The 25,759-nt window shown below is 39.8% G+C and overlaps 1 protein-coding gene across 1 annotated transcript; it reads left to right on the top strand.

Moving 5' to 3' along the window:
- Positions 1 to 9,088: 9,088 nt before the first annotated feature.
- Positions 9,089 to 13,219, top strand: trhra (thyrotropin-releasing hormone receptor a). Its single transcript, XM_079836453.1, has 2 exons — positions 9,089 to 10,184; positions 11,585 to 13,219. The coding sequence occupies exons 1-2, from the start codon at positions 9,411 to 9,413 to the stop codon at positions 12,011 to 12,013; spliced, it is 1,203 nt and encodes a 400-aa protein (XP_079692579.1). The 5' UTR covers positions 9,089 to 9,410; the 3' UTR covers positions 12,014 to 13,219.
- Positions 13,220 to 25,759: the final 12,540 nt, after the last annotated feature.

The raw sequence follows: 25,759 nt of genomic DNA, 5'->3' as shown, positions 1-25,759 counted from the left end.
GTCTTCGCCATAGTAAGATTCGTACATTTTCTTCCGGTAGCTAACGTTACGCCTCGCAGATTTACATCACTCCTGCGGTGTCAAGTACAGCATAAGAGGTTTAAAATGGTTTTGGAACCATGGGAAATTAGGTTCTCGGAAGCGAAAAGTAAAATTACAGCCTTCATGGAGACATTTCTTACTACGACCAGTAAGGAGCAGCGGATGTGCTGAACCACACCTATTCTACACCATCTGCTCTGAGGTCCTTGTGAATGCTTGAAAGATTATTGGTCAGTTTGAGCAAGCTCTATGTAATCTATTTTTAATCTAGCCTACATGCACCAGCTCATATTCTTCAAAATGACCTTACATGAGCAATACCTAGCTATACATGATTTTTACATAGGCTATTTCAAACCTTTTTTAAGGGGCTGTCAGAAATAACCCCAAACCCACAGTTCAGATCCCCCCTTGCCAACAAACAATCAATTTTATTTAAACAGATACGTTCTATTGTGTTCACCAATACAAAGGATGACTTCTGCTCAAGGCCAGGCAAGTTCCTATTTAACAGATGAGTCTGCAGAGAGGTTTACTCTGCCAGAGATTAATGTCCCAGGCTGGTGGAGGCTCAGCTCAGGGAGTATGAGGTGCACAGTCATGAATTCCCATCTGTCATTGCTGGCTTTCTGAACATAGGTGAGGTAGCCGTATGCTGCAGTACATTTGGACTATTTTCAACAGGACGGAAGTCTCAGAATGGTGCACAGCTTATTTTGTGCTGCACACCCCTCTGAGATTTCCATACCGTCAGCAGCCAGCTGAGCCAATCCTGCATGCTTTGCCAAGGACAAAATTGAGTTTCAGAGCCTTGGGTATCAATCAAGTCACCTTGGAATGTACAGAAGCACGCTGTGACTTGTCTATCCTCATGGTGTTTGGACCAGGTGATTACACAGGCATAAAGTGACACATAGCCGCTAAACAACCTCACACAGCAGCAACAAACCTGCTGCAGTCACATACCTTAAAGGCACAATATGTAAGATTTTTTTATTAAAATATCCAAAAAACACTAGAACAGTGTTATATATTTTGTTGACTTATGCACTTGCATTAAATGTGTCCAAGAATGTTTAAATCCAGAGAAATAAGCGATTTTAACCAGGACATGGATCGTGTCTGCGTCGCCTATCAATGACATCATACACGTTACCCTCGATTTCCGTTTTTTTGGTGGAAACACTAAAGATGCTTTAATATATCATATGTTTTATTAGACAAGGGAACAACTATTTGGAGACATTTATAGACAGAAAGCTAATTATTGTACAGTAATACAGCATTTTCTCCATCATACAATATGTTTTAAAATGAATTGCATGCCATTTAGCAACACAGGATTTATTAATGTGATATTCTAATATCGATCTAGCTTACTGCAGTGTTCAACAAGTGTCTCATAGCAGCCCCGGAGCGAACGCACACACACTCAAATGTATCTAATATGATAAAACAGCTTAGTTACCCCACATATGCACGAGTGGAAGAAGCGGAAGCGACGACTGTGGCATAATAAAAGTTTGCTGCTGTCGAACTGTGTGTGATGCTCGTCTCTCATTATCAATCGCTCCAGCAACCACGTTCAGCTCCCACAGCACTTGGCCCTGCTCTGCTTCATACTACAGTAACGTTAATAATCTCATCCATGAACATGATTTCTGCCTTAGTCCCGATTCTTTTCCATCGGCTGTGAGGTGAAGACGACAACTCCCAAGATTCCGCGCTCAATCTCGGCATCATCAAGCTACGCCTTTGTTTTGAATAGGTGACCTCTAGCGGCGGAAACTACATAGTGTGCCTTTAAATAAAGGCAAAACGAAAGGTTAAAACGCCCTAAATAAAATGTAATAAATGATCATTTATAAACTGCAAAATCACATTAGAATGAAAAGTTAGAGTGGAACAAACAAGTGTAAAGTTTGGTTCTTTGTTTTAGGACCTGCAAGACAGTCTCAGAAGTCAGAACCAAGAGTGTGAATCCAGGTGGTGACGCTTGTCTGGCAGTCTCTGCCACTAAGGTATTGTCACCCCCTTCAGTCTCAAGAAGAAATGAACATTGACCTGTGTACCTGCTGACCTATATAGTCCAGGTGTGCATGTTATACAAGCACAAATCTTTGGATTGATTTAGAAAGTTTCAGGTGACTGTTATAAGGACGTGTACACTTTAGCGTTCAAAAGTCTGACGTTTTGAATTTTCAGCATCATTACTTCATTACAGTCTTCAGTGTCATATGATCCTTCAGAAATAATTCTATATGCTGATTTGGTGCTCAAGAAAAAAATTATTATTATTATAAGTGCTGTGCTGTTTACATTTTTTGATTAATACAAAGTTCAAAAGAACAGATTTATTTGAAATAGTTTTTTTGTAGCAATGTAAAAGTGTTTATTGTAACTTTGTATCAATGAAATGCATCCTTGCTGAATAAAAGTATTAATTTATTTTTTTAAAAATGTACTGACCCAAACTTTTAAACGCTGTATTGTATGTAGGACATAAGCACTATAGACTATGACACTACTAACTTTGCTAGTTTGGAAAAAAAGGTTATACTGTGTATTTTGTAGGACGCTTAGATCTTTATTAGTCTCTAGGTAAGCAAATCTGAGTAGGTATATGGATGGAAGGAGCTGTCCTTGGTCCTGAGTGCAGTGATTCCCTTAGAACTGAGCACAGACTGAAATCTGTGCTTCCCACAGAGATAAACATGTCACATGTCATGTGTTCCAAGGTCACGTTATACGATCCAGGAGTTGCGCATAACGTGCTATGTTCAGAATTAGAATTGTACTTGATGAATACAGTGCAGACATTGTCACATGACCTCCAGTGTTGTAATTGTTAACCAACACTAAACCTTTTAAATAGTTTTCGTTAATGTAAATAAAGCTGAAAAAGATTAAATATTAGATATTAGAAATATTATTTTTTACAAGAAAAAAAAAAAAAGGAAATTAGAAATGTTGCTTTGGCAACGAACTGAAATAAAATAGTTTAAGTAAATTCCTAAAACTAAAACTGAGATAACTATAAACAGAAGATAAATAATAATAATAATAATAATATACTGTATGTATAAAACTAATATAAATTACAAAAAACTTATTTAATTAATTAAAATGAAAAATCTAAAAATAATAGCTAATATGATATATTAATAAATAATATAACAGTATATAAATAATTCTAAAATAACATTTATTTTTTAGCATTTTAATGCAATTTTGCATTTAAAAAAATTTCACAATTTTGCAATCAGATGATTAAATTAGTCAATAACAAAAATAAAATAAATAGCTACGTTCAAGTTGAGCACATTGTATTTTGGGATTCGATGCAATTCTATACAGAAAATATGCATAGTGAGCACATTATACTGTATACTGCAGCAATAAAGAATAGTATGGTATTATGCTATTCTGAATAAAGCCTTGGCTAATGAGGTGTATATCTGCAAGGAATATTACTCTGAAAAAGACCCACACTCTTAAGCCTCTTAAATACATTTAAGATATACATTTTAGGGCATGTGGAGAGGGAACAAAGTTATTAAGGTACGTCTGAAAGCAAGAGACGAAGACAAGCTCTTTGAAGTTAAACGAAAACAGTGACTCACTGCTTTTATTGTATCATAATATGAGCTCATCCCTGTCCATTTCAAATCATAAAAACAACTTCCAGTATCCCAGTTTTAATTGACAGAAAGGTTTTTATAGTATGAGTTGAGAATCCAAAGAAGTAGCTCCATTGTCCTTGAACAAGGTAGTATTATCGTAATAAATCCAATTTGATTAAAAGGTTTTGATTGGTCGATGCTGTCACCACCAACAGGCTCTCTTTGCAGCCAATAACAAGAACACACAGAATGACTAGTTTCACCTCATTGTGTGCACGGCCTTTTAGATGGGCGACGTGCAAGGTGAGATGTAGAAAGGGCTCTTGTCATTAGAAAAATTAGAGAATCCTGAGCCGCAGCCAGATAAAAAAAACAAAAAACAAAAAAAAGGATTCTTTTGAGATGCCGGCTGCCAAGATTTGAGTGGTCTGCTGGCATTGTATCGGATTAAAAGCAGAACAACATCTTTGTGTTTTAAATTCGGAAGTTTGCTAAAATCAAATTCAATTAGAGAATGAATGATTCATACAGTCCCGACAGATGATGAATTATTCATTACATTTCCATAACAAACGATGAAATCAGAGCCTTGTCTTTATGAATGCATGTCACGCTCCCATATTCATAAACTTTTGCTTCTCAGCTTGATTATCTCTTAGATCCCTTACAGCCTTTGTAGAAGTTGGGTGCGGAACCATTACAAGAAGTAAACTTGCAATATGGTCTCCTTTGTCTCTTTCTTGAGGAGAGATTTCCCAAACAATAGCTTCCAGATTTGATTGATCTCATAATTTTTCCTGGCCATAGAGTTGAGTTGAGATAAAGTAGGAATGGGTTGTTATGGGATGCAAATCAAATGAAACAGGACTCATCCTAGGGTCTAAAATCTTCCAAAATGTGTATCTTGACTATGGTTATGTGACATAACAGCATCTCTAGATGTTAAAAATAACTATTGTGAATCTGTTAAAGGGGTTCTAAACATGCTCCTAATAATGAGATATCCAACAGTAATGTGTTTTAGCTGCTTTTAATTTCTCTAAACAAATCACGAGAGCATGAAAGAGTTCTAGAATCTGCTATTAAACGCATACAAATTGTTGGGGACTATTGTGTGCTTGTTCAAAACCTCCACAAGATGGCAGTCTAACACTAACCATACAATCAAAATGTGAAAAGTCAAACATTTACATAAGGTAATGGGTGATCACCTATATGAAGATAATTTATGGCTGCAAATATATTGTACAAACAATGCATTATCTATCTATAACTTTAAAACAAATAATACATCTGAAAATCTGTCAGATCTTGCTTCCATTTTTTCTAGCCTTGTGTATACACTTCCAAAGGTCTAGAAAGATTAATAACTGAGAAAACACTTCACTGCATAAAGCTCCTACTGAAATGTTGATATTTTTTAAGGTGGCCATAATGGATTATGCCTTTATGGCCGTCAGATATCCCCCCCTCAGAGTCATAAACTCAACAAATAGATCTGACCTTCGCATAATGGAAAAGTGCAATGACTTGTAGCACTTACTGTCTGCAATAGATTTCATGATGCAAAATGTAGCAAATAAATAAATAAAAGAAATCCTGGTAAAGGATTTGACAGCTGTAAGGTTGGTAACTGTTATTAACTCTTCTCAAGAATATAAAAGCAATCTGTCAAGTCTCGAGAGAGCACAAAAGCTGTCAAAAAATATTTTTTTAATTTTTTTTGTGACATGAATGACACTGTCATTGTCAAAATGAACAAAAATTAACTCATCTAAGTATACTGAACTGCCTCACTCCAACATATAAAACAATTAGATCTTGATGAACTGCTTAAAGTCAACATGAATTCAAAACTAACAATTTTTAATGGAATATTGCATTGTTTATTATGAATGATTTATCCGTGTACATATACAAATTCACATATACAGTTCTGTCATGAAACTGTAGATGGCGCAGACCGATAATTCCTTAACTCCAGTGGCGGACAGTAGTGAAGTATTTTTACTTTCCAAGTAATTTTATTTTTAAAGTATATGTACTTTATCAGTGTTCTTCTTTGGAAACCGTTTACTTCACAACATTCCAAAACATAATATTGTACTTTTTACTGCACTATGTTTCATATTGAATATAATTTAATACTTAATTACATAAAAAATGTAGTACTGTATACTTTTACTCAAGTAAAAGTAATTAAAATTTAACTTGAGTACAAGTAAGAAAGTACTATATTTTTAATGTAATTAAGTATTAAAGGTAGAAAAAACTACAACTTTTATGTATGAAATGTTGTGCAGTAAAAAGTATGACATTATAAATTATGCTTTGGAATGTAGTGAAGTAAAAAGTTTTCCAAAGAAAAACACTGATAAATTATATACTTGAAAATTTTACTTGAGTAGAAAGTAAAAATACTTCACTATACTGTCCGCCTCTGCTTAACTCAATCACATAATTTTCTATAGGCACAACTGATTGGTTCCTTCTGTATCAGTGGCAAATGAGCTTGCTGCTCAACCTTTGCTAGTCAGGAAACCCTCCACCTTCCCCAGCTCCACCTGTACAGATCTGCTATGGGTAATTCATGTATGATATATTGTACAGCAGCAGCATGTCTTACTTGCTCATAGCAGTGTCTTTTGATGTAGTGGCAGTAGCAAGTCCCGTAATTGCTCTGCAGCAGCAGCAAAACCAACATCAAAAGCGTATAAGATCTATTGCGTCTACTACGTTTACATTTTTGCTTTAATCTGAAGGAATTCATTCCGATTGATGAATCCGATCGTAGTGTTTACATGAACGCCAAATAAAGTGATCGAGTTGATGTGCGCGTTTATATGTAACAAGCTTCTGAACGGATTTAATCTTTTGCACGAATATACGAGTTTCCCGCTGTTTTTGCATACTAACCATCCTCCTTTTCTTAGTTTTAAAAAGCAGACTTAATATTTATCTATTTCGGGTCCTTATAAGGAGACGACTAGACGACGCCCACGACCGTTGGCTGATGCGTATGGCACACTTTTTTGGAAACAATTCAGTTGTTTCAAAGTCGTCATCTAATTACACTCAAAAAAATAATTTGTTGAATTTACTTAAAAAAACAGCGTCAAGTGGTTCCACACAACTATATTGAGTATTTTTTTACAAATAACAATTTAGTTATATGAACAAAAGAAAGTCAAGTAAAGCTGACAAAATTTCTTTGAGTAAACACAAACCATTTGAATTTGTCACTGTTACATAATATTTATATGTGCAGTTCACCTAATAATGTTATGTTACATTTATAAACGTTTATTATGTTAGGTGATCACATTTATTGATTTAATGTACCTTATTAAATTAACTACTTGTTCTACAAGTGTAAGTGGAAAACTATTAAATAACAACAAGCATATTTTTAGAAATAAAATGCTAAATTAACTTAATTGAGAACAGGAATTCCATCCAATAAATGTATGTATGAGTGCCCACAGCCTAAACACAGGACCCACTCTTCTGCATAATGGTAACCACAAAATTACAAAAACTCCTCTAAATGTCCAACATAACTGCACATAACATAAACTAACAACATCTTTCCCTTTACTGAAAAACATGAAATAACACTTTAATCCCTAAATTTACTCTCCTAATGCCGTCCCTTGCAAAGCATGCTGGGAACTACAGATCCACTGCCCAGTTTGTTCGTTTCACTCAGCAATGTTAAGTTGACTGAACAAACACTAATTAAGTAAAGCTGACAATATACTCATTTTTAGTAGAAACAACTCAGTAATTCTAAGTAAATTTAGTTACATGAGTTTTTTAAGTAATGTGAACAAGGATGATTTGAGTGCAACTAACAACAGTGAAAGTTCATTTTTTTGTGTGTAGTTGAATTCTACAGGATGTCTGCAAGACGTGTGTTGCGTTCTTTAACAGTCCACCTGGAAACAAATGCCTTAGGGTGCGTCTCAAACAGCTCCCTAGTCCAGTAGTCAGGGCACTGATCAGGAAATAAGTCAATAGGCTGACTCCCTGATCAGTGCCCTGACTACTGAACTAGGGAGCTGATTGAGACGCACGCTTAGTGTTTACAACGGTGACAATGAGCGCTTACCAGGATCAACTAAATCCTGGATTTTCAAAAGTATGTGAAGTTCGCGGCTCCATTGTTGCAGTAAATGTGAACAACGTTCTTGAATGAATAATTTATAGATGTAAGCCGGTCTGTTATTGCAGGGACGTCGACTTTACATTTTCATGGCTCTCGAACAAAACGATCTGTGATTGGTTGCGTTACATGTCAGTCAAACGTCCTTTTGTGACTCATTTGATTTTTTGTATGTTACTGCACATGCACACTAGTACAAGTTTCAATCCGATCAAGTGTTTACATGTCCTCTCAATCGGATTACAAAAGGAATAAACTACCCCTTATAATCCAAATGTAATTTTAATCAGATCTGGACAATTCATTCCGATTGACGTGTTACATGTGAATTTTTTTATTCCGATGGTGCTACTAGTCCGATTACGTTTGGATTAGGGTTCATGTAAACGCAGCTATTTTCAAATCCACATACCATGCCAAACATGATGCTTAATTTTTATTTTTCTTACAAAGTTCATGTGCCCTCGTAACCTTTAATAAAAATGTCTCCCCCTCCAACTTGCAACTCTTCTGTTTACTGGCGCGAGGGCGGAACAACCTGTCAATCACATGAGTTCGACCAATAGCCAACCACAACAATCTACTAAATTTCCTATGGACAAAATTAAGTCCTGCCCTACTTTTTGTCTTTTAAAAAAAAGCCGCTTCACTCAGATATATATCACAAAGACTATTGCAACTTCTGTTTCATGCTGACTTCAGGCTGCTCCAAAGCTGCACAGATAAAGCTGTAGCTTTTTTCAACTTCCTCAAAAAAAATTTGTACAAATAATGTCACAATATGTCAAATAACTGTACCATGTTATACATCATAGCTCAAAGTACAATAACGCAAAGATTAATCACAGTCTCATCTTAAATACACAGAGCACTGTTAAGCCCTTTAAGATCTGTGCATCCTCAATAGACTCAGTTAAGTGTCAATAATGGCTCTCCTCTGGGTGTAAACCTCCTGCAGGTGAAATCAAACTTAGCAAGCTTTCCTGGCCTCGGATCAATCTGTATCCTTATAACCCTTGAAACAAACTGCCTAAAAGCAAGCACTATCAGTTCTGATATAACCAAAGCAAATTGACTTTTAAACAAACACCATATTGCAGAGGAACATTGTAATTAGAACGTGGGGGCAGTTTAGGCGAGAAACATAATTGAACAGACACTTCCTCTCTTGCTTGCTTCGGCATTACGCACTGCACAACCTGCCCTTACGCTCGCGGTCGCGTATTAGGGTTACCACGGTCTTAGACCATATCAGCCTGTTCAGCCCTGGGCGGTGCAACACCTCTGTCAGCTCTCTGCAGTTATGCACACAAGGGAAAGGATTTTTATATATCACACAAATTACCACGGACACATTCTTGGCTTCGCACCAAACGAAAACTCGTTAATTTTCATCTCTGAGGTCTAAAGCCTACTGCGAGTGGAGCGTTTTTACCCCAGAAGGACGTTTAAAACGACAGAATTTTAACTTTACGGAATTTTCTGTCTCTGGAATACTGAAACATGACCTTTTTGCGCGCGTCCTGGACAGCTGAAAATTGATTTTTGCGCAAAAAGAAGGAAACAACCCATAGTGGAGCATGGATAACAGCACTGTATTCAAATTTAACAACACTACTTCGACATGGACTGATTATAGTGTCGAATACAAGGTCGCGAGCATCTTGTTAGTGATCCTTATTTGTGGAGTTGGAATTGTTGGAAACGTTATGGTCATTCTTGTGGTCTTAACGACCAAGCACATGCGTACCCCAACTAACTGTTACTTGGTGAGTCTGGCAGTTGCCGACCTCATGGTCCTGACGGCAGCGGGGCTGCCCAACATCACTGAGAGTCTGTTCGGCGGCCAGTGGGTGTACGGATACGCCGGGTGCCTCTCCATCACCTATTTTCAGTACCTGGGTATCAACGCGTCATCCTGCTCCATCACAGCGTTCACCATTGAACGCTACATTGCCATTTGCCACCCGATAAAAGCGCAGTTTATGTGCACCCTCTCCAGGGCCAAGAAGATCATTGTTCTCGTTTGGGTTTTAACTTCTCTCTATTGCGTTATGTGGTTTTATCTTTCCGACACGACTGAGGTCGTGTTTGACAACGCTGTCATAGTGACATGCGCCTACAAAGTATCCAGAAACATGTATTTGCCAATATATTTCACAGATTACGCTGTGTTCTACGTTATTCCGCTTTTGCTGGCCACTGTTTTATACGGATTGATCGCAAGAATTCTTTTCCTCAACCCACTGCCGTCGGATCCCAAGGAAAGTCGAAGAACCTGGAAAAAGGAGTCGTCCGTGCATGGAAACTCCAGGAGTTCCTCCAGCAGCACGACTGCTGCTTCTCGGAGACAGGTAAACTGTTGATTTTATTCGGGTTACTTAACTTTGAATTGCGTTTTCTTCTGTGCGTAATTGTGCGCACGGGGAGCCTGCGGTTAGTTCTACAGGAGCATTCACTGCTTTGGAATGTGAATCGGAGTTTAATAATTCTGGTTCTGATTTCTCTAATCGGTTTCTTGAGTGTTCCATATATAGCTAATATTAGAGAATATATATAGAAATATTTGATTGTATTAATTAATGAGTAAATAAATACATGCATTTCTTATTGCATTTAGTGTAAAAAATTGGAAATAAATGTAATGCGTTCTATTTTTAAATGTAATAGCCTATTAGTCTTGCAAAAAATATTGTTTAATTATTTAGAGACGTTTTTTATTAATAGACCTCGGTAATTTCGCGTCTAGTTTTTGATCCCATGTTTTTGATTCACAAAAAAAAATCTCATTTGATTAATTTAGGAATATAACTGCTATGGTTGCAATGTATGTTTTAAAAGAGCCGATCCATTAGACTCATTCTTTCGAGATTCGGAATTCATTGGTCATTTTTGATTCACATTAAAGAGCCGGTTCATAAGAGTCATTTTCCCCCCCGGGAATCGGACTACGCAGGTTGCGCGTAAATTCGGTAGCGGTGCGGTGGTGCAGGGAGCATTTGTGATCCCGAACCAGAACACATCAGGCCTTTGCCAGTTATTTGAGAAATTGAATGTATTGTGACGGCTCACACAGCTTCGAGCAAGTAAAGGTCCAAATGCATAGTGAAGCCAGACGCCATTTGATAAACTCGGAGCGACTGCACTTGTGTTGTTTTTGTGTTGCCCAGGGGCTCTTTGACTGCCTGGTTGTAAAACATGACGATAAAACACACCTCTCATGACCTTAAAGCTATGAATTTGCTCAAGCTCTACAGTTGTTTGTTCCATAAATGATCCGTGACGTGTTATGGTGTGTTAACACATTTGGCAACAATCTGGCAAACAATACAACAGCTGTACCGTGATAATCATGTTGAAACTGTTGCAAAAGGCTAAGATTGAGTGACAAATTAAAATAAGCAAGCTGGTACCTCTTTAATTAGAAAACCGGTATCCTGTTACCATGTCACCCATTTTCACAGACATTCACACTTTCATCTTATTTAGTTGTATGGAAAAAAACAGCAACATACATTTTGAAAAGTTATTAATAATAATTGTACACAATAAATGCAAAACTGCAAAACCCATATTTCATTTCAACTCTGTTGAAGCTTATAATAATAATATAATATAATAGAGCCTAATATGATTATGTTGATTGTTAAAATGAGAAAAGATTGAAGATAATTTTTGTGTAAAAAAATGTAATTATGAGGAATCAGATCGTTGCATACATAACTGAAAATGTCTGTCTTGTTCTCTTCTGCAGGTGACAAAGATGCTGGCGGTGGTGGTGATTCTCTTCGCTTTGCTGTGGATGCCCTATCGGACGCTGGTGGTGGTCAACTCCTTCCTCAAGGAGGCCTATCTGGACACCTGGTTCCTTCTGTTCTGCCGTCTCTGCATTTACATGAACAGCGCCATCAACCCTATCATCTACAATGCCATGTCGCAGAAGTTCCGCGCCGCCTTCCAAAAACTGTGCCATTGCGGGCCCCAGCGTTCCGAGAAGCCCCCCACATACAGCGTGGCCCTCACGTACAGTGTCATCAAGGAGACGTCCAATGGAGAAAGCCCAGACCACTACACCACAGAGCTAGACATCCACGGAGCCGCCGAAGAGCTCCTGCCTGAGAAGAAGAGGCTGTCATTTAAAGAGTCCTCACTAGCTTGTAAAGGCGCATTGGCTAGTGCTTAGCTTCTTGTTGGTATGTGTTGATTAGGTTGCTCAATTCGCATCGTCACAGTGCCTCGGAGTGGCCTATATTGGAGTGGCCGCCACATGAAAACAGCATTTTCGACAATCTCAGATTTTAATTTGCAGATATGAAACAAAGCAGATTTATTCATAACTTTCCAAAGTAGACTAGTATGTTGGCTGAAGACCAAAATAGGCCTATTCCTGTCCTGTGCAGGTGGGGTAGATGCTCCTAAAGCAATCATGGACAGACAATTGAATGGTTGATTAAACATGACAGGTGATGTTAGATTTGGAGGTGATTGAGCGGGTGAGCTCAAGGGTTGAATTCTTTGGTACTTCTTCCACTCTGAAGATTTGTACCACTGTGGACTCAAAGCACTACTACGGTGGTCACTGTGGCAACAACCACATGCTCACTCTGGAAAACTTGTTCCAGGAACGGTTGTCAAATTGATACTCACACTGCACTCTGAAAAAATGGAAAGTTGATTACTTCTCGGATTCAGTTGTAAGCTCAATTTTACAATTGCAGACTCCTGTATCATGCCCAAGGAGTATAAAATGATCCAATTGTGTCTCAAATCACCATTTTACACCAAGAACTCTAATACTAGATTTGAGGGTGTTGTAGAATCAGCAATCCACGATTGACACCCACTTCCCACATTTATCCGACTAAAACCAGAGTAAATGCGTCTGTTGCTTTTGTCACATATATTGTGAATAGCATCCGTTTTCTCACGTGGCATTGATGTTCAGAGCTCCATTTTGCAGATGGTACACTGCAAAATTATGGCGGAGTTGAAGATAAATTGTGATTTTGGATGTTTATATCTGTCCGTCTTTGTGGTATAATGGAAGGGAAGGTAATTGAACAATTATTTTATGCTGTAAATACCTTGTTTTAGTATCTGATTTGTTGGAGAAAAAAACATGTCTCTATCTGTAGTTTTCAGTAGTTGGTTGCTGTAAAATGCCTGCGTGAACATGGATTGTAATGTGACATTTTAACCTAACACAACTCAAATGTTTTTTTCTCATAATCAGTGAACACTTTAGAGGATGAAATGTACAGCTGTTGTGATGTAAGCAAAAAAGTGTATGGTTGTGACATTTGTTTTGTGTTTAAATTGCTGTTTTAAAAAATGTTTTGTATTTGTATTTTGTACAGTCGTTGTTCAAAATAAAGTGATAGCTATTTGGAAAATATTCCTCTTTGCATGGTTTCGTTAACATCCTCTAATGATTGAACACTCAGATATTATGCTAATGCAGAAGCTGAAATTTATGAGAATCTATTTCAATAAATATTTCTACAACAATCCTGCAACGTTAAATCCAATCAAATGGATTTCAGCTCATTTCCTTTTCATCCTCTGGATATTGGTTTTGTCACAGATTATGCAGTGACGGGAAAAAACAGTCATGCTGTAAAGTTGTTTATGTTTGAGTGTCCAGGTCAAAAGTCCTTTTAGGCCCATTCCATTGGAGAAGCAGTCCGGACCCTCGCTAAGCTGTCAAATTCATGGAGCCCCTGACGCAGGGCATGCTCAGCCAGAAGATGGATGTAGAAGCTCTAGAGGAAGCGCCTGAACAGACATTTATTACTGTTCTCTCCAGCCCTCCAATTACAATAAATTATCACTCCATATGGAGAAGTGGGTAATCAACAAAGTAATTTATGATGGGCAATAAATCAAAGAGCAACAAACAGAGTGATTGCTGAATGTGAAATATAATTGTTGGCTTGTGAATATGACTTAGTATCAATGACAAAAGCTTTTAATTTTTATGAAAATTCTGGTAGTTATTCACCTTTATGTCATTCTAAACTTAACTGAATTTCTATCCTATTCCATTTCATTCTATTCTATAAAAAAAAAAATTCTTACTATTTTCTTTAGTATTGTTTCTTGTTTTCCAGTATCTGAAATTATTCCCAAATCAAGATATTTTAATGAGATGCATAATGACATATCTAATGGACTAAGAAAAAAAACTTTGAATAAGATTGTTTTCTCTTACCGCACATGAAGATATTTCTTCTCTTGTTTTACGCATAAACTTCACTTAACATTTCTCAGAAAACACAACTTAATATGTCCTTTTGGATCTCAAGTCAATGTTTATTGATTTAAGAATGTTCTAATATCTGTACTGCAAAATAAGACCAGAATACTAAGTATAAAATGACTTATGATGTGTAACGAAGTTATGAAATGTATAGCAGGAATCAATCGATGTAAAGCATCAAATTCATATATCCAGTCTTGAGTGTCACATAAATCATTATTAACAATTGAGCACCAATAATAATTGATTATAATTAAGCACCAAACCAGCATATTAAAATTATTTCTGTAATGATGTAATGATGCTGAAATTTCAGCTTTGCCATGACCGAGTTTGGTGGCAACTGGATGAATTCCCTAGGAGGAGTATATCAAATTACAGAGAATATTTTTTTTTCTCAAACAACCCTAAATAGCCAACTTCCTGTTGGGCGGAGCTAATGACAAACAGTGGGGAAGTTGTTCGGCCTGTCGAGAACTATATGTGCACCTGTCATGGAACAGAAGAATGCAAACACAGCTAATCTGGTGCTGAGGGCGTGGCTGATCCTGTGACTGTATAGAGTTTCACAAATGTATGTGCTAGTATGTTTCCATGATTTCAGATTGCGTTCAAGGGGGCGCTGAAGAACCTCCCTGCCACGCCCGTGTACCAGCTTTTGCCCGGACCTAATGGCGGCGGATTCTGTGTGCAAATTTTCAATAGTTTTTGAGCATATTAAGGTCCGCAAAACCTTAATAATAATAATAATAATAATAATAATCCTTAGAAAAACAATAAATAAAAACAAATATATTGGTAACACTTTAGATTAGGGAACACATATTTACTATTAAAGGGGTACTTCAGTGCTGGGAAGATGAATGTGTATTTAAACTGGGTCATTTATGTAGTAGAAATGTGAAATTATTTTTGAATTTGGTACCTTCTAGACTGAGAAAATGTATTTTTGTCTCATGTGGATGAAAGACAGCAACTCCCAGAATGCACTTGCTTCGCTGCCCAACGAGGACACTCCCAAAGCCACGGCCACTGGTTATCACTTGCCCACCATGACACCGCCCCACCGTCGTTTTGATTTTCATTGTAATGAAATAATTTCGTTCAGTTAGAGAACAGACACTACAATTAAAACCTGAACGTGTCTTTTCAATAAAGTGTGAGTGAGCCGAACGAAAGTCACGGCACAAACGCAGCAGGAGTCAGATTTCATTCATCACGAGAGCGAAGAGCTGAGCAGAGCCGAGGTAAGCGCGGCATTATTCACGACACATGTCCAGTCTGGCACGTTTTCAGATCATCCCAATGGAAGCTCAACTTTCATAGGAATTCATTGAAAAGTTGAAACACTCACTTTGCTCCGCACCGTTCCCTTATGAATGCCTGAGCCGAGCGGCCGTGTGCATTTACATTCTGTGAGTTAGATCCCACCCCTATGGGCGGGTTGATAACATGCGGAACTAGCTCCTACTACTGGCTGTAGTCTCTAGAATCTGGCCAAAAAAATCCTCAGATGACGCAAAATGACGATATTTGCGTCATCTGAGTTTTTTTTCCAGAAATAAAATGCATAATTCTCTCGTTTCAGGGGGACATGAGGGGAGAAAGTACGTTAATTTGAATATACTACCGGGTTTCTACTGATGCAAAGCTTAATGCTAATCGCTGAAGTAACCCTTTAAAGGATTAGTTCACTTTTAAATAAACTTTTGCTGATAATTTACTCACCCTCATGTAGGGATAGGTGGTATACCGGTACTGGGAAAATACCGGTATATATTTTATTTCAAACGGTACAATAGCATGATTTTGCTCATTTCGGTATATGCTGCTGTTCCGAAGTTCACCGCTAGATGGCAGTGCGCTACCCAAACTGACGCGAAACCGGCAAATGTGGCGCCATAGAGGAACAAAATATACAGCAGTTGATTCTCACTCAACACGCCCAAAACTAATTAATAAAGAGAGGATTAGACGTGAAATTTGGAATTACTTTGCTTATAAAACTGCTGAAGAACCATCAAACCTTGCCAAGCATCTGTGCCATTCCTGTCTTGTATAAGACATTAAGAGATCGACAGGTGAGTGCATAATTCAAACGATCTAATTAAGTTAGACATTTATTTTCTTTTAACACTCGTCAATGCACATAAGATCGTATTGTTTAAATATCATAAAATCTCCAGCGTTCGTTTCAACCAGTGATGTTTAGATTTCATAATATTTGCACGCATACTATTGCACTATTTACATTCACGAAAGACATAAACAACTGTGTTTGTGACTACTCACTAAAGATGAACATTTTTGACATAATTTTGTGTGTATTTTACTAAGGAAAAACAACTTTATTTGGAATGCGCGAGCTCTTTAGGCTTGTGTGTTTGTTGTATGAGCACAAAGAAAACTTTCTCAAAGAGCTCCCATACCATGTATTATGAAATTCTATAAAATCGCTTGCATGTTCAAATTGGCAAGGTTTAAAAAGACGTGGGCAAGTGATTTCTGTCAGCTCCCGAAACGACAGTGAAAGTGTTGAATCTGAGCGCGCAGATTGCTTTAGTGTAGGTATGATGTCTTTTAAAGCCAGAAGCAATTTGCTAATTTTGAGAGCTAGAGAAGGGAGACGCGCAGTACTGCTGAAATTACTTCTTACAAAATAGTTAACAAATGGCTGATTTGATGTGATTAATCTTTGTTGATTAATTTAAGGATAAACATTTGCGGTAATTTTCCTGCTTCATAAAACTCCAAACTTGCAAGAGTGAGTAAAATTATGCGCAATACCCGCGCCAAAATTCAGACCCTGTATGATATCGATTTAATATTGGTACTTCGGTATTAGATTATGGTACCGTACCGAAGCCAAAATTGTGGTATCGAGCCATCCCTACCCCCATGTCATCCAAGATGTCATGTCTTTCTTTCTTCAGTCGAAAATACGTTTTTTGATGAAAACATTCCAGGATTGTTCTCCATATAATGGACTTCAATGGGCCCCAAACGGTTCAAGGTCCAAATGACAGTTTCAGTACAGCTTCAAAGGGCTTTAAGCGATACCAGACGATGAATAAGTGTCTTATCTAGTGAAACGATCAGTTTCTGCGAGAAACCGAGCAGTATTTATGCTATTATTTTACCTCTTATCAGACGAACGTGATCATCTCTGAGCTCTGCCATAACTTCCGCTAAGTGAGTTCAAAATACAAGCCTGGTCATAGATTTATACGTAGATACCTCATTAGCTTGCACGGATCAGTAGAATGAGGCATCTACGATCGATATATCTATGACCACGCTCGTATTTTGACCTCACTTAGCGGAAGTTCCCTTTAGAAAGGGAACGAGACGCTGCGTCAGAAAGACGCTACGGGGAACGCCTCAAGCGTGACAGGTGTCTGAACTACTATTGAATCATGGCAATCCTATTGACTGGCGACAGCCTATGATGTCATCAAGGTGCGACCAGGAAGTATATAAGGGCGCCTTGCAAACATGTCATCGCTTCTTTGTCTTCAGGGACTGTTCTGTCTGAATGTTTCGAGTTAAGGTAATCCAAATTCATTATTGTATACACACGAGCCGTGTGTTTTTCTGCCTGGGTCCAAGAGCATGCACAGTCAGCTCTTATGGAGTTGCTTGTTTATTTGTTTGTTTGTTTGTATAATGTGAGTGTTTTTCAATCCGAGATTGCTCCGCTCTCGTCTGGTTAGCTCTTCCTCAGGGAAGAGGGTTTGGCTTCCGAGACTGATGCGGTCCCGCTCATGCCGAGGCTGAGCGCGGACGCACGTCACGGGTTTCTTGGACAGAGCTCGCTGATCGTCACGGGAAGGTGTTCTTCCCTCTGACGATCTGGCGACTGATGAGACTTATCTGTAAATGCTCTTGGGATGGCGGTGAGAAGGGAGATTAATCTTCTTAGCCATACTGACTGTGTATGCTGAACCGTTGAATGTTATGAAAACGCGCTGCAGGCGGGCTGCGGCTGCCATGTTGGCGCGTTAGCGGAGAGATCGCTCGTGTTAGACTAAACGATTGATTTTTCCTCGGCCATTAAGCATCGGCTCAGTTGGGCTTTCATTCCTTCCTGATTTTCCTATTTAGATCGAGAGGGCATGGAATTACCCATATTTGGCTCATGTTCACTGACATCAGCGGTATGAGATTAGCGGTATGTCGCTGATGTCAGGAGGATAAGAGAATATGGGTATGTGTCGTCGCCACCGATTAACAGGATTGCTTTGCAATCTCGCATCTGGGTGGGCATGGACACTGAGAGCTCCAACCCAGCCACCTAAACGATGTGTCGCTTAAATGGCAGGGCATACACAGCAGCAGGTCAGCCCTGTGCTTCTTCTTACACCATGGTGGTGTTTCATGCGCACCTGGCAGGTTTGCTGAGGGATCTCGATCAGGGGATGTTTTCCTGATGCGGTGGTCGCGCAACAGGCGGAGACTTGCAGCACGCTATGATATCCACCACAAGCTTAATTCTCAATATGTATGCTTAGGTGCATGTTTGGTAAGTTAGGTGACTAACGCTAGAACTACAGTTAGATCTAGAGCCAGCTCTAGTTTATGACTGGCACCTCTGCCCGAGTGCCTTTGTCTGGTTAAAAGTTGCCCTCTCGGGCCTCGGATATAGATATATATTGGCCTAGGCTTTCTAGGGATTATGGAGGCGTCCGCTAAGAGCACTGGCGCCCCGGGCAACTTCACTGAGTGAATGTAGTATTTAGTATCCCTAATGCCAGCCTCCTCTCATGTAGAGTCATCCGGCCAAGGCCCGCCCCCTTCTCTGCGTTCTGGGGTCTTCACTAGTAATGCAGGTTGGTGCTGTGCAGAATTGATAGCGACTTATATATACATAGCGACAGTGGTCATGGGGCGGGGTTTAGGCCATCTTTCGTACAAATACGAAGAGATTGTATGTGTAGCTCAACCCCGCCCCCTAGGGCTAGTTTCTTTGAAAAGCCGCCAGCTTTTGGCAGGCTCTGGCCCTGTTTATATGTCCTGGCCAGGTGGCAGTACTCCTCTGATAAGGCAGGGTAGATTTGAGTATCCCACTCCTAGCTCTGTATCATTCTGCCTCACCCATGGCTCGGGTTGAGCAGCACTTCGCAACCTTTGTTATATGTTGGTTCGGTAGTAAGCTCCCTTGTAGCCAGAGCATTGCCATGGCTGATGCCCTTGCATGGTATGGTAGGCCGCTATTAAAAGTAGGAGGTGGGTGGTGTATGTGGTACTCCCCCCGCATAGGGGGTCCAGGGCGTTTTTTTGCAGAGTACCCTGCTATGAGCAATGTAATTAGGTTCCAGAGCTTGTAGGCGCTGCCGGTAAGACTGCACTGTCATACAGTAGGCCCCAGGAGGCCTCTGGGATGGATCAGCCCCTGGTTGGGGCATATGGAAAGCCAGTTGGCTGTGAGCAGCCAACTTGGGCAGTCTGGGCAGTAGACTCCAGGTCAGGTGGTAGGCCTCAGCAGGCCTCCTTGCGAGCGAGTCCCGACGTTTGGGGAGGTTAGCAAATTAATAGCTGCAACCTAGATAGGTAGTCAGCCTTGGTAGGCCTTTGGCAAAGTAGGCCCCTTGTGTATTGCAATATGTGTTTACTCCCCAACGATGTCGGCTTCAAGTAGCAGAATTCCCAACTAATAACCCTACTTAGTAGTTGGATGTTATCTTTGTCAGCCAGCAGAGAAGCTACTGTCAGTCCAGGGTTATAGCAGCCAGTTTTTCATGCCTGCCACCAGGAAGCCGTCCCTGCAGGTCTGCTATAAGGTAGTAGGCCCCACCAGGCCTCCCTGAAGATGGGCTCCGCGGACGCCAGTCACCGTGACAGTTAGCATGGATTGCTACCGGGTAGTAGGCCTCACCAGGCCTCCCCTGGATGCGAGTTCCTGGACCCTCCTTAGGGGTGAGCCCCGGGACCAGGATGCCTCTGGCAGCAGGCATGCGGGACTATAAGGTAGTAGGCCTCACCAGGCCTCCCTGAAGGCTTGCCATTGGGTAGCAGGCCTCACTAGGTCTCCCTGAGGTCGAGTTCCCGAGTCAGGATACTCGGGCAGCTAGCTTAGCTTGCTACCAGGTGGTAGGCCTCACTAAGCCTCCCTGAAGGCTCGCTTCTGCTACTTGGTACCCAAGCGAGGGAATTTAGCCTACAACCTGGCTTACCTACCGGGCAGCCCCTTTTAAGCTCCCCTCTCTTGGAGGGTTATCTGTGAGCCTGAATCTGCCTGGGCCTGATCAGATGGTCGTAGGCCCCTAGTGAGGCCTCCCAATTAGATCAGCTTGTAGGCCAGTTTGGCCTCCTGTTTCTATTTGATAATAGCTCAGTAGATCCAAGGATCGAGCAGATTAACTCCCCTCGCTAGCATGGGTGGAAAGCGCTATGGTGAGTACTGCTCTCCAGGATGCCCGTCTCTGAGATCCGGTCTGAGGAGGACACTGCCAGTTCGCAGTACCTTGGGCTGGATGCCTCTCCAGGAGGCAAGTTTCCAGAGGCTCTGTTCTCAAACAGACAAGGATGGCCCGGCCGAAGTGTCCCACAGAAGTGGCACCAAGCCAGGCCTCCCTGGTGGCATTAGTGGCTGGCTGGGACGCCCTAGGGTCCCCTAGCTACATTCCCTTAAAGGAGCCCCTTCTGTTGAATTGGTTGGATCCAGGCCTTTGAGTAGCCTGGGTAGGACCTTGTGCGGACACACTAAGGTTCCTCATAAGGCTTATAGCTTGGGCTATGACCATAGGGAATGCTGTCACTGACAGCCTTGTGTGACCAGAGGGGGAGTGGTTCAGGCATTTCACTGGAATTTGCTTGTCCTGACAGTTGTCACTGCCAGTGGGCATGCACTCCCCTCGGCATGGCGGTGTGGGTATATCGTTCCCCGTAGCTTCTTTCTGACGCAGCGCGAGTTCCCTTTCGAAAGGGAACGTCTCGATTACGTATGTAATCTTAGTTCCCTGAGAACAGGGAATGAGACGCTGCGTCTCATTGTCATGCCTCGGAGCCTGCCTGCCAAACAGTCCCTTCAGACGGAAAGCGGTGACATGTTTGCAAGGCGCCCTTATATACTTCCTGGTCGCACCTTGATGACATCATAGGCTGTCGCCTGTCAATAGGATTGCCATGATTCGATAGTAGTTCAGACACCTGTCACGCTGGAGGCGTTCCCCGTAGCGTCTTTCTGGCACACCGCCTCATTCCCTGTTCTCAGGGAACTAAGGTTACATACGTAACCGAGACGTTATGGCGGAGCTCAGAGATGATCACGTTCATCTGATAAGAGGTAAAATAATAGCATAAATACTGCTCGGTTTCTCACAGAAACTGATCGTTTCGCTAGATAAGACCCTTATTCATCGTCTGGTATCGTTTAAAGCCCTTTGAAGCTGTACTGAAACTGTCATTTGGACCTTGAACCATTTGGAGTCCATTATATGGAGAAAAATCCTGGAAAGTTTTCATCAAAACTTAATTTCTTTTCGACTGCAGAAAGAAAGACATGGACATCTTGGATGACATGGGGGTGAGTAAATTATCAGCAAAAGTTTCTCTAAAAGTGAACTAATCCTTTCAGTTGCTTATTAGCATGCATATTACTAGCAAATTGGCTGTTTATTAGTACTTATAAAGCACATACCTTATTCTGCATGACTATATTCTACATCCCTTAACCCTACCCAATACCTAAAAATAACCACTACAACAACTTCCTTACTTACTATCAATAAGCAGTAATTAGGGATTAATTGAGGGAAAACTTATAGTTAATAGTGAAGTGTTTCCTAATCTAAAATGTAACCAATATATTCAAATAAAGTTTTTTTTCTTTCTTCAAATTTGTAATAATATTTAAGCATGTTACATTTTTACTGTATTATATATATATATATATATATATATATATATATATATATATATATATATATATATATATATATATATATATATATATATATATATATATATATATATATATATTTTACACTCACCTAAAGGATTATTAGGAACACCTGTTCAATTTCTCATTAATGCAATTATCTAATCAACCAATCACATGGCAGTTGCTTCAATGCATTTAGGGGTGTGGTCCTGGTCAAGACAATCTCCTGAACTCCAAACTGAATGTCAGAATGGGAAAGAAAGGTGATTTAAGCAATTTTGAGCGTGGCATGGTTGTTGGTGCCAGACGGGCCGGTCTGAGTATTTCACAGTCTGCTCAGTTACTGGGATTTTCACGCACAACCATTTCTAGGGTTTACAAAGAATGGTGTGAAAAGAGAAAAACATCCAGTGTGCGGCGGTCCTGTGGGCGAAAATGCCTTGTTGATGCTAGAGGTCAGAGGAGAATGGGCCGACTGATTCAAGCTGATAGAAGAGCAACTTTGACTGAAATAACCACTTGTTACAACCGAGGTATGCAGCAAAGCATTTGTGAAGCCACAACACGCACAACCTTGAGGCGGATGGGCTACAACAGCAGAAGACCCCACCGGGTACCACTCATCTCCACTACAAATAGGAAAAAGAGGCTACAATTTGCACGAGTTCACCAAAATTGGACAGTTGAAGATTGGAAAAATGTTGCCTGGTCTGATGAGTCTCGATTTCTTTTGAGACATTCAGATGGTAGAGTCAGAATTTGGCGTAAACAGAATGAGAACATGGATCCATCATGCCTTGTTACCACTGTGCAGGCTGCTGGTGGTGGTGTAATGGTGTGGGGGATATTTTCTTGGCACACTTTAGGCCCCTTAGTGCCAATTGGGCATCGTTTAAATGCCTAGCTGAGCATTGTTTCTGACCATGTCCATCCCTTTATGACCACCATGTACCCATCCTCTGATGGCTACTTCCAGCAGGATAATGCACCATGTCACAAAGCTCGAATCATTTCAAATTGGTTTCTTGAACATGACAATGAGTTCACTGTACTAAAATGGCCCCCACAATCACCCGATCTCAAGCCAATAGAGCATCTTTGGGATGTTGTGGAACGGGAGCTTTGTGCCCTGGATGTGCATCCCACAAATCTCCATCAACTGCAAGATGCAAGATGCTTGAAGCACCTTGTTGAATCAATGCCACGTAGAATCAAGGCAGTTCTGAAGGCAAAAGGGGGTCAAACACAGTATTAGTATGGTGTTCCTAATAATCCTTTAGGTGAGTGTATATATATGCAGAAACCCAGCTAGCATTTGTCTCCAATTAGATGGTGCGAATCAAATGTGGAAAAAGTATATATACATTTATTTATTTTTTTTCCACATTTGATTCGCACCATCTAATTGGAGACAAGTGCTAGCTGGGTTTCTGCATCAAAACACATTGGTTTGTGTGCCTGGAGCCAAAAAGACACAAACGAATGAATCCAGCATTAGCCCTGAGTTGGATGTGGTGAGAATGAGAACGTTAATCTCAACCAAAGGTCTCTTGACATGAGAGTCAACAAAAGAGCTTACCAGGACAGGGCTGATTAGTGTAAACAGCTATAGCCCAGTTCAGCCTCATGCACTTATGTCAACACTTGACAGTGGAGATAACCACTCCACTTCTATTTTAGGATGCTGCATTGTATAACATCATAACTTATACTGGAATACAAAGAGTCTGGAATACAAATGAATTGCAGTTTATAGGTGCTCATTCAATGCATGTCTATCAAACACAAGGACAATCTGTGTGAATCTGTTTGGCGTGCTGAAAATAATCCTTTTTCAGATTTTACAATGATAAACACATTTCATTAACAGTCTGTTTTACAAAAAAAATACTTCCCAGACTGTTTGCTATGAGACAAATTATGAAAATCAATGCTTTAAACTTACACAGGCAACATAGTGGAACACAGAATAATAGACAGAGAAACCGTCTGCTTGAGGCTTGTACAGTTTTTCAGTCCAAACAAAACAAAAACATAAACGCTCAAATGGAAATGTCAACTCTCCATGTATAGCTTGTCAAACTTAACATTCAATTATATGAGACTGGAACTGCAATTTCCGCTCAAATTAAATTATTGTTGACCTCGTGTTTTTCTGTCAAAAATACAACACATACAAATTAAATCATGCAAATTTCAGACTGAAGAACATCTCAGTTGGTAAATATTAAACACAATCCATAGATGTAGCTAAAACAAGGGATCTTCAATATTGCCAACAATGTCTTAAACAAACAGGCACAATTCCAATATTGTGAGACCAAAAGATATATTTGGAAATATAAAAAACCTAGAATGGTGTTTTTGGCCTGTCTCATATGTCTTGACTGGTTCTCACAATCAAACATGTTTACATTGTCTATTGAATTTATATTCAATTAAACTACTTTAAAATGATGAAGAATTTAGAATTATCCACGGCTGTAGAATTTTCTGATGTATATAATTCCTCTTCACTTGTGAATGTGATTGAGTCTCCTTCTCCTTCTGTGGGCCAAGACTTGGGGTTGATGGGTTGATGTGATTTAATTCTGTTTGTTCAGATATCTTGGATGTAGTTGCCCCATATAAAGTTAGGAAACGTATTCTTAATTCAACTCCATGGCTTAACAATTATACTTGTTCTGTGAGTCAAGAATGCAGGAAGGCTGAACGGAAATGGAGAAAGGATAATTTACAGGTTTCTCTTCAAATTATGAGGCAATGTTTTTAGGACTATCAGGCATGCTGTGAGAACGAGAGGCAAATTTATTTCTCCAATGTCATCGCACAGAAATGTAATGCCCCTACAGCACTTTCTCAATGATTAATAGACTTCGTAATCTGACTGGCTGTTCTATTTTGTCTCCCTCTGTGGAAACGTGTGAAATGTTTCAGACAAAAAGTGGAGATTAGATCTAGTCTTCCTACATAGCCGGTTGAGTCTGTGATGTTGTTGGCTTGTGACAGGAGTTTTGACCTCTCTGTGCAGGTGTCATTGGTGCAAGTTAAGGACATCATTATTCACTTGAAGCCTACATCTTGTTGCGATGTGGTTCCTCTACGTCTTCTTAAGGAGATGGTGTATGTCATTGGGCCTAGCATCGCCTCTATCATCAATAGCGGTCTCCGTAATGGGGTTGTTCCAACAGGTCTTAAGCAAGCGGTTATTCAGCCGCTTCTTAAAAAGCCTAATTTAGACCCTCTAGAACTGAAGAATTACCGCCCCATCTCAAAACTACCGTTCTTATCAAAGATTTTATAGAAGGTAGTTTATTCACACAAAATGTCATTTTGTGACAAATTTCAGTCCGGTTTTAGGGCAGGTCACAGTACAGAGAAGATACAGGTAACACTGCCGCTCTGATTTTATTGGACTTGAGCACAGCTTTTGATACAATTAACTATGTTGATACTATTGACAATGTGATTCTCATAAACCAGTTATCTCATTTGGTTAGAAATGGGATGGTTTTAAAGTGGTTCTTATTTTACAAATAGAACTTTCTAAGTGAAGTGTGGTAACTTTATTCCAACAACAGTGCCTGTCACTTGTGGGGTTCCTCAGTGTTCTGTTATTGGCCCTCTCTTATTTTCTTTGTATATGTTGCCTCTGGGCTCAATAAATAAAAAAAAATAAAAAAGACCATTTACCATTTATATGCTGATGATACACAGATTTATCTTCCTTTGAGTGTGGGATGGAATTATGGTTCTAATTTACGTTTGGCATGTCTGGAGGAGGTTAA

The sequence above is a fragment of the Gobio gobio genome (assembly GCF_949357685.1).
Source record: "Gobio gobio genome assembly, chromosome: 15".
NCBI lineage: Eukaryota > Metazoa > Chordata > Actinopteri > Cypriniformes > Gobionidae > Gobio > Gobio gobio.
This window is presented reverse-complemented; position numbering and strand designations above follow the sequence as displayed.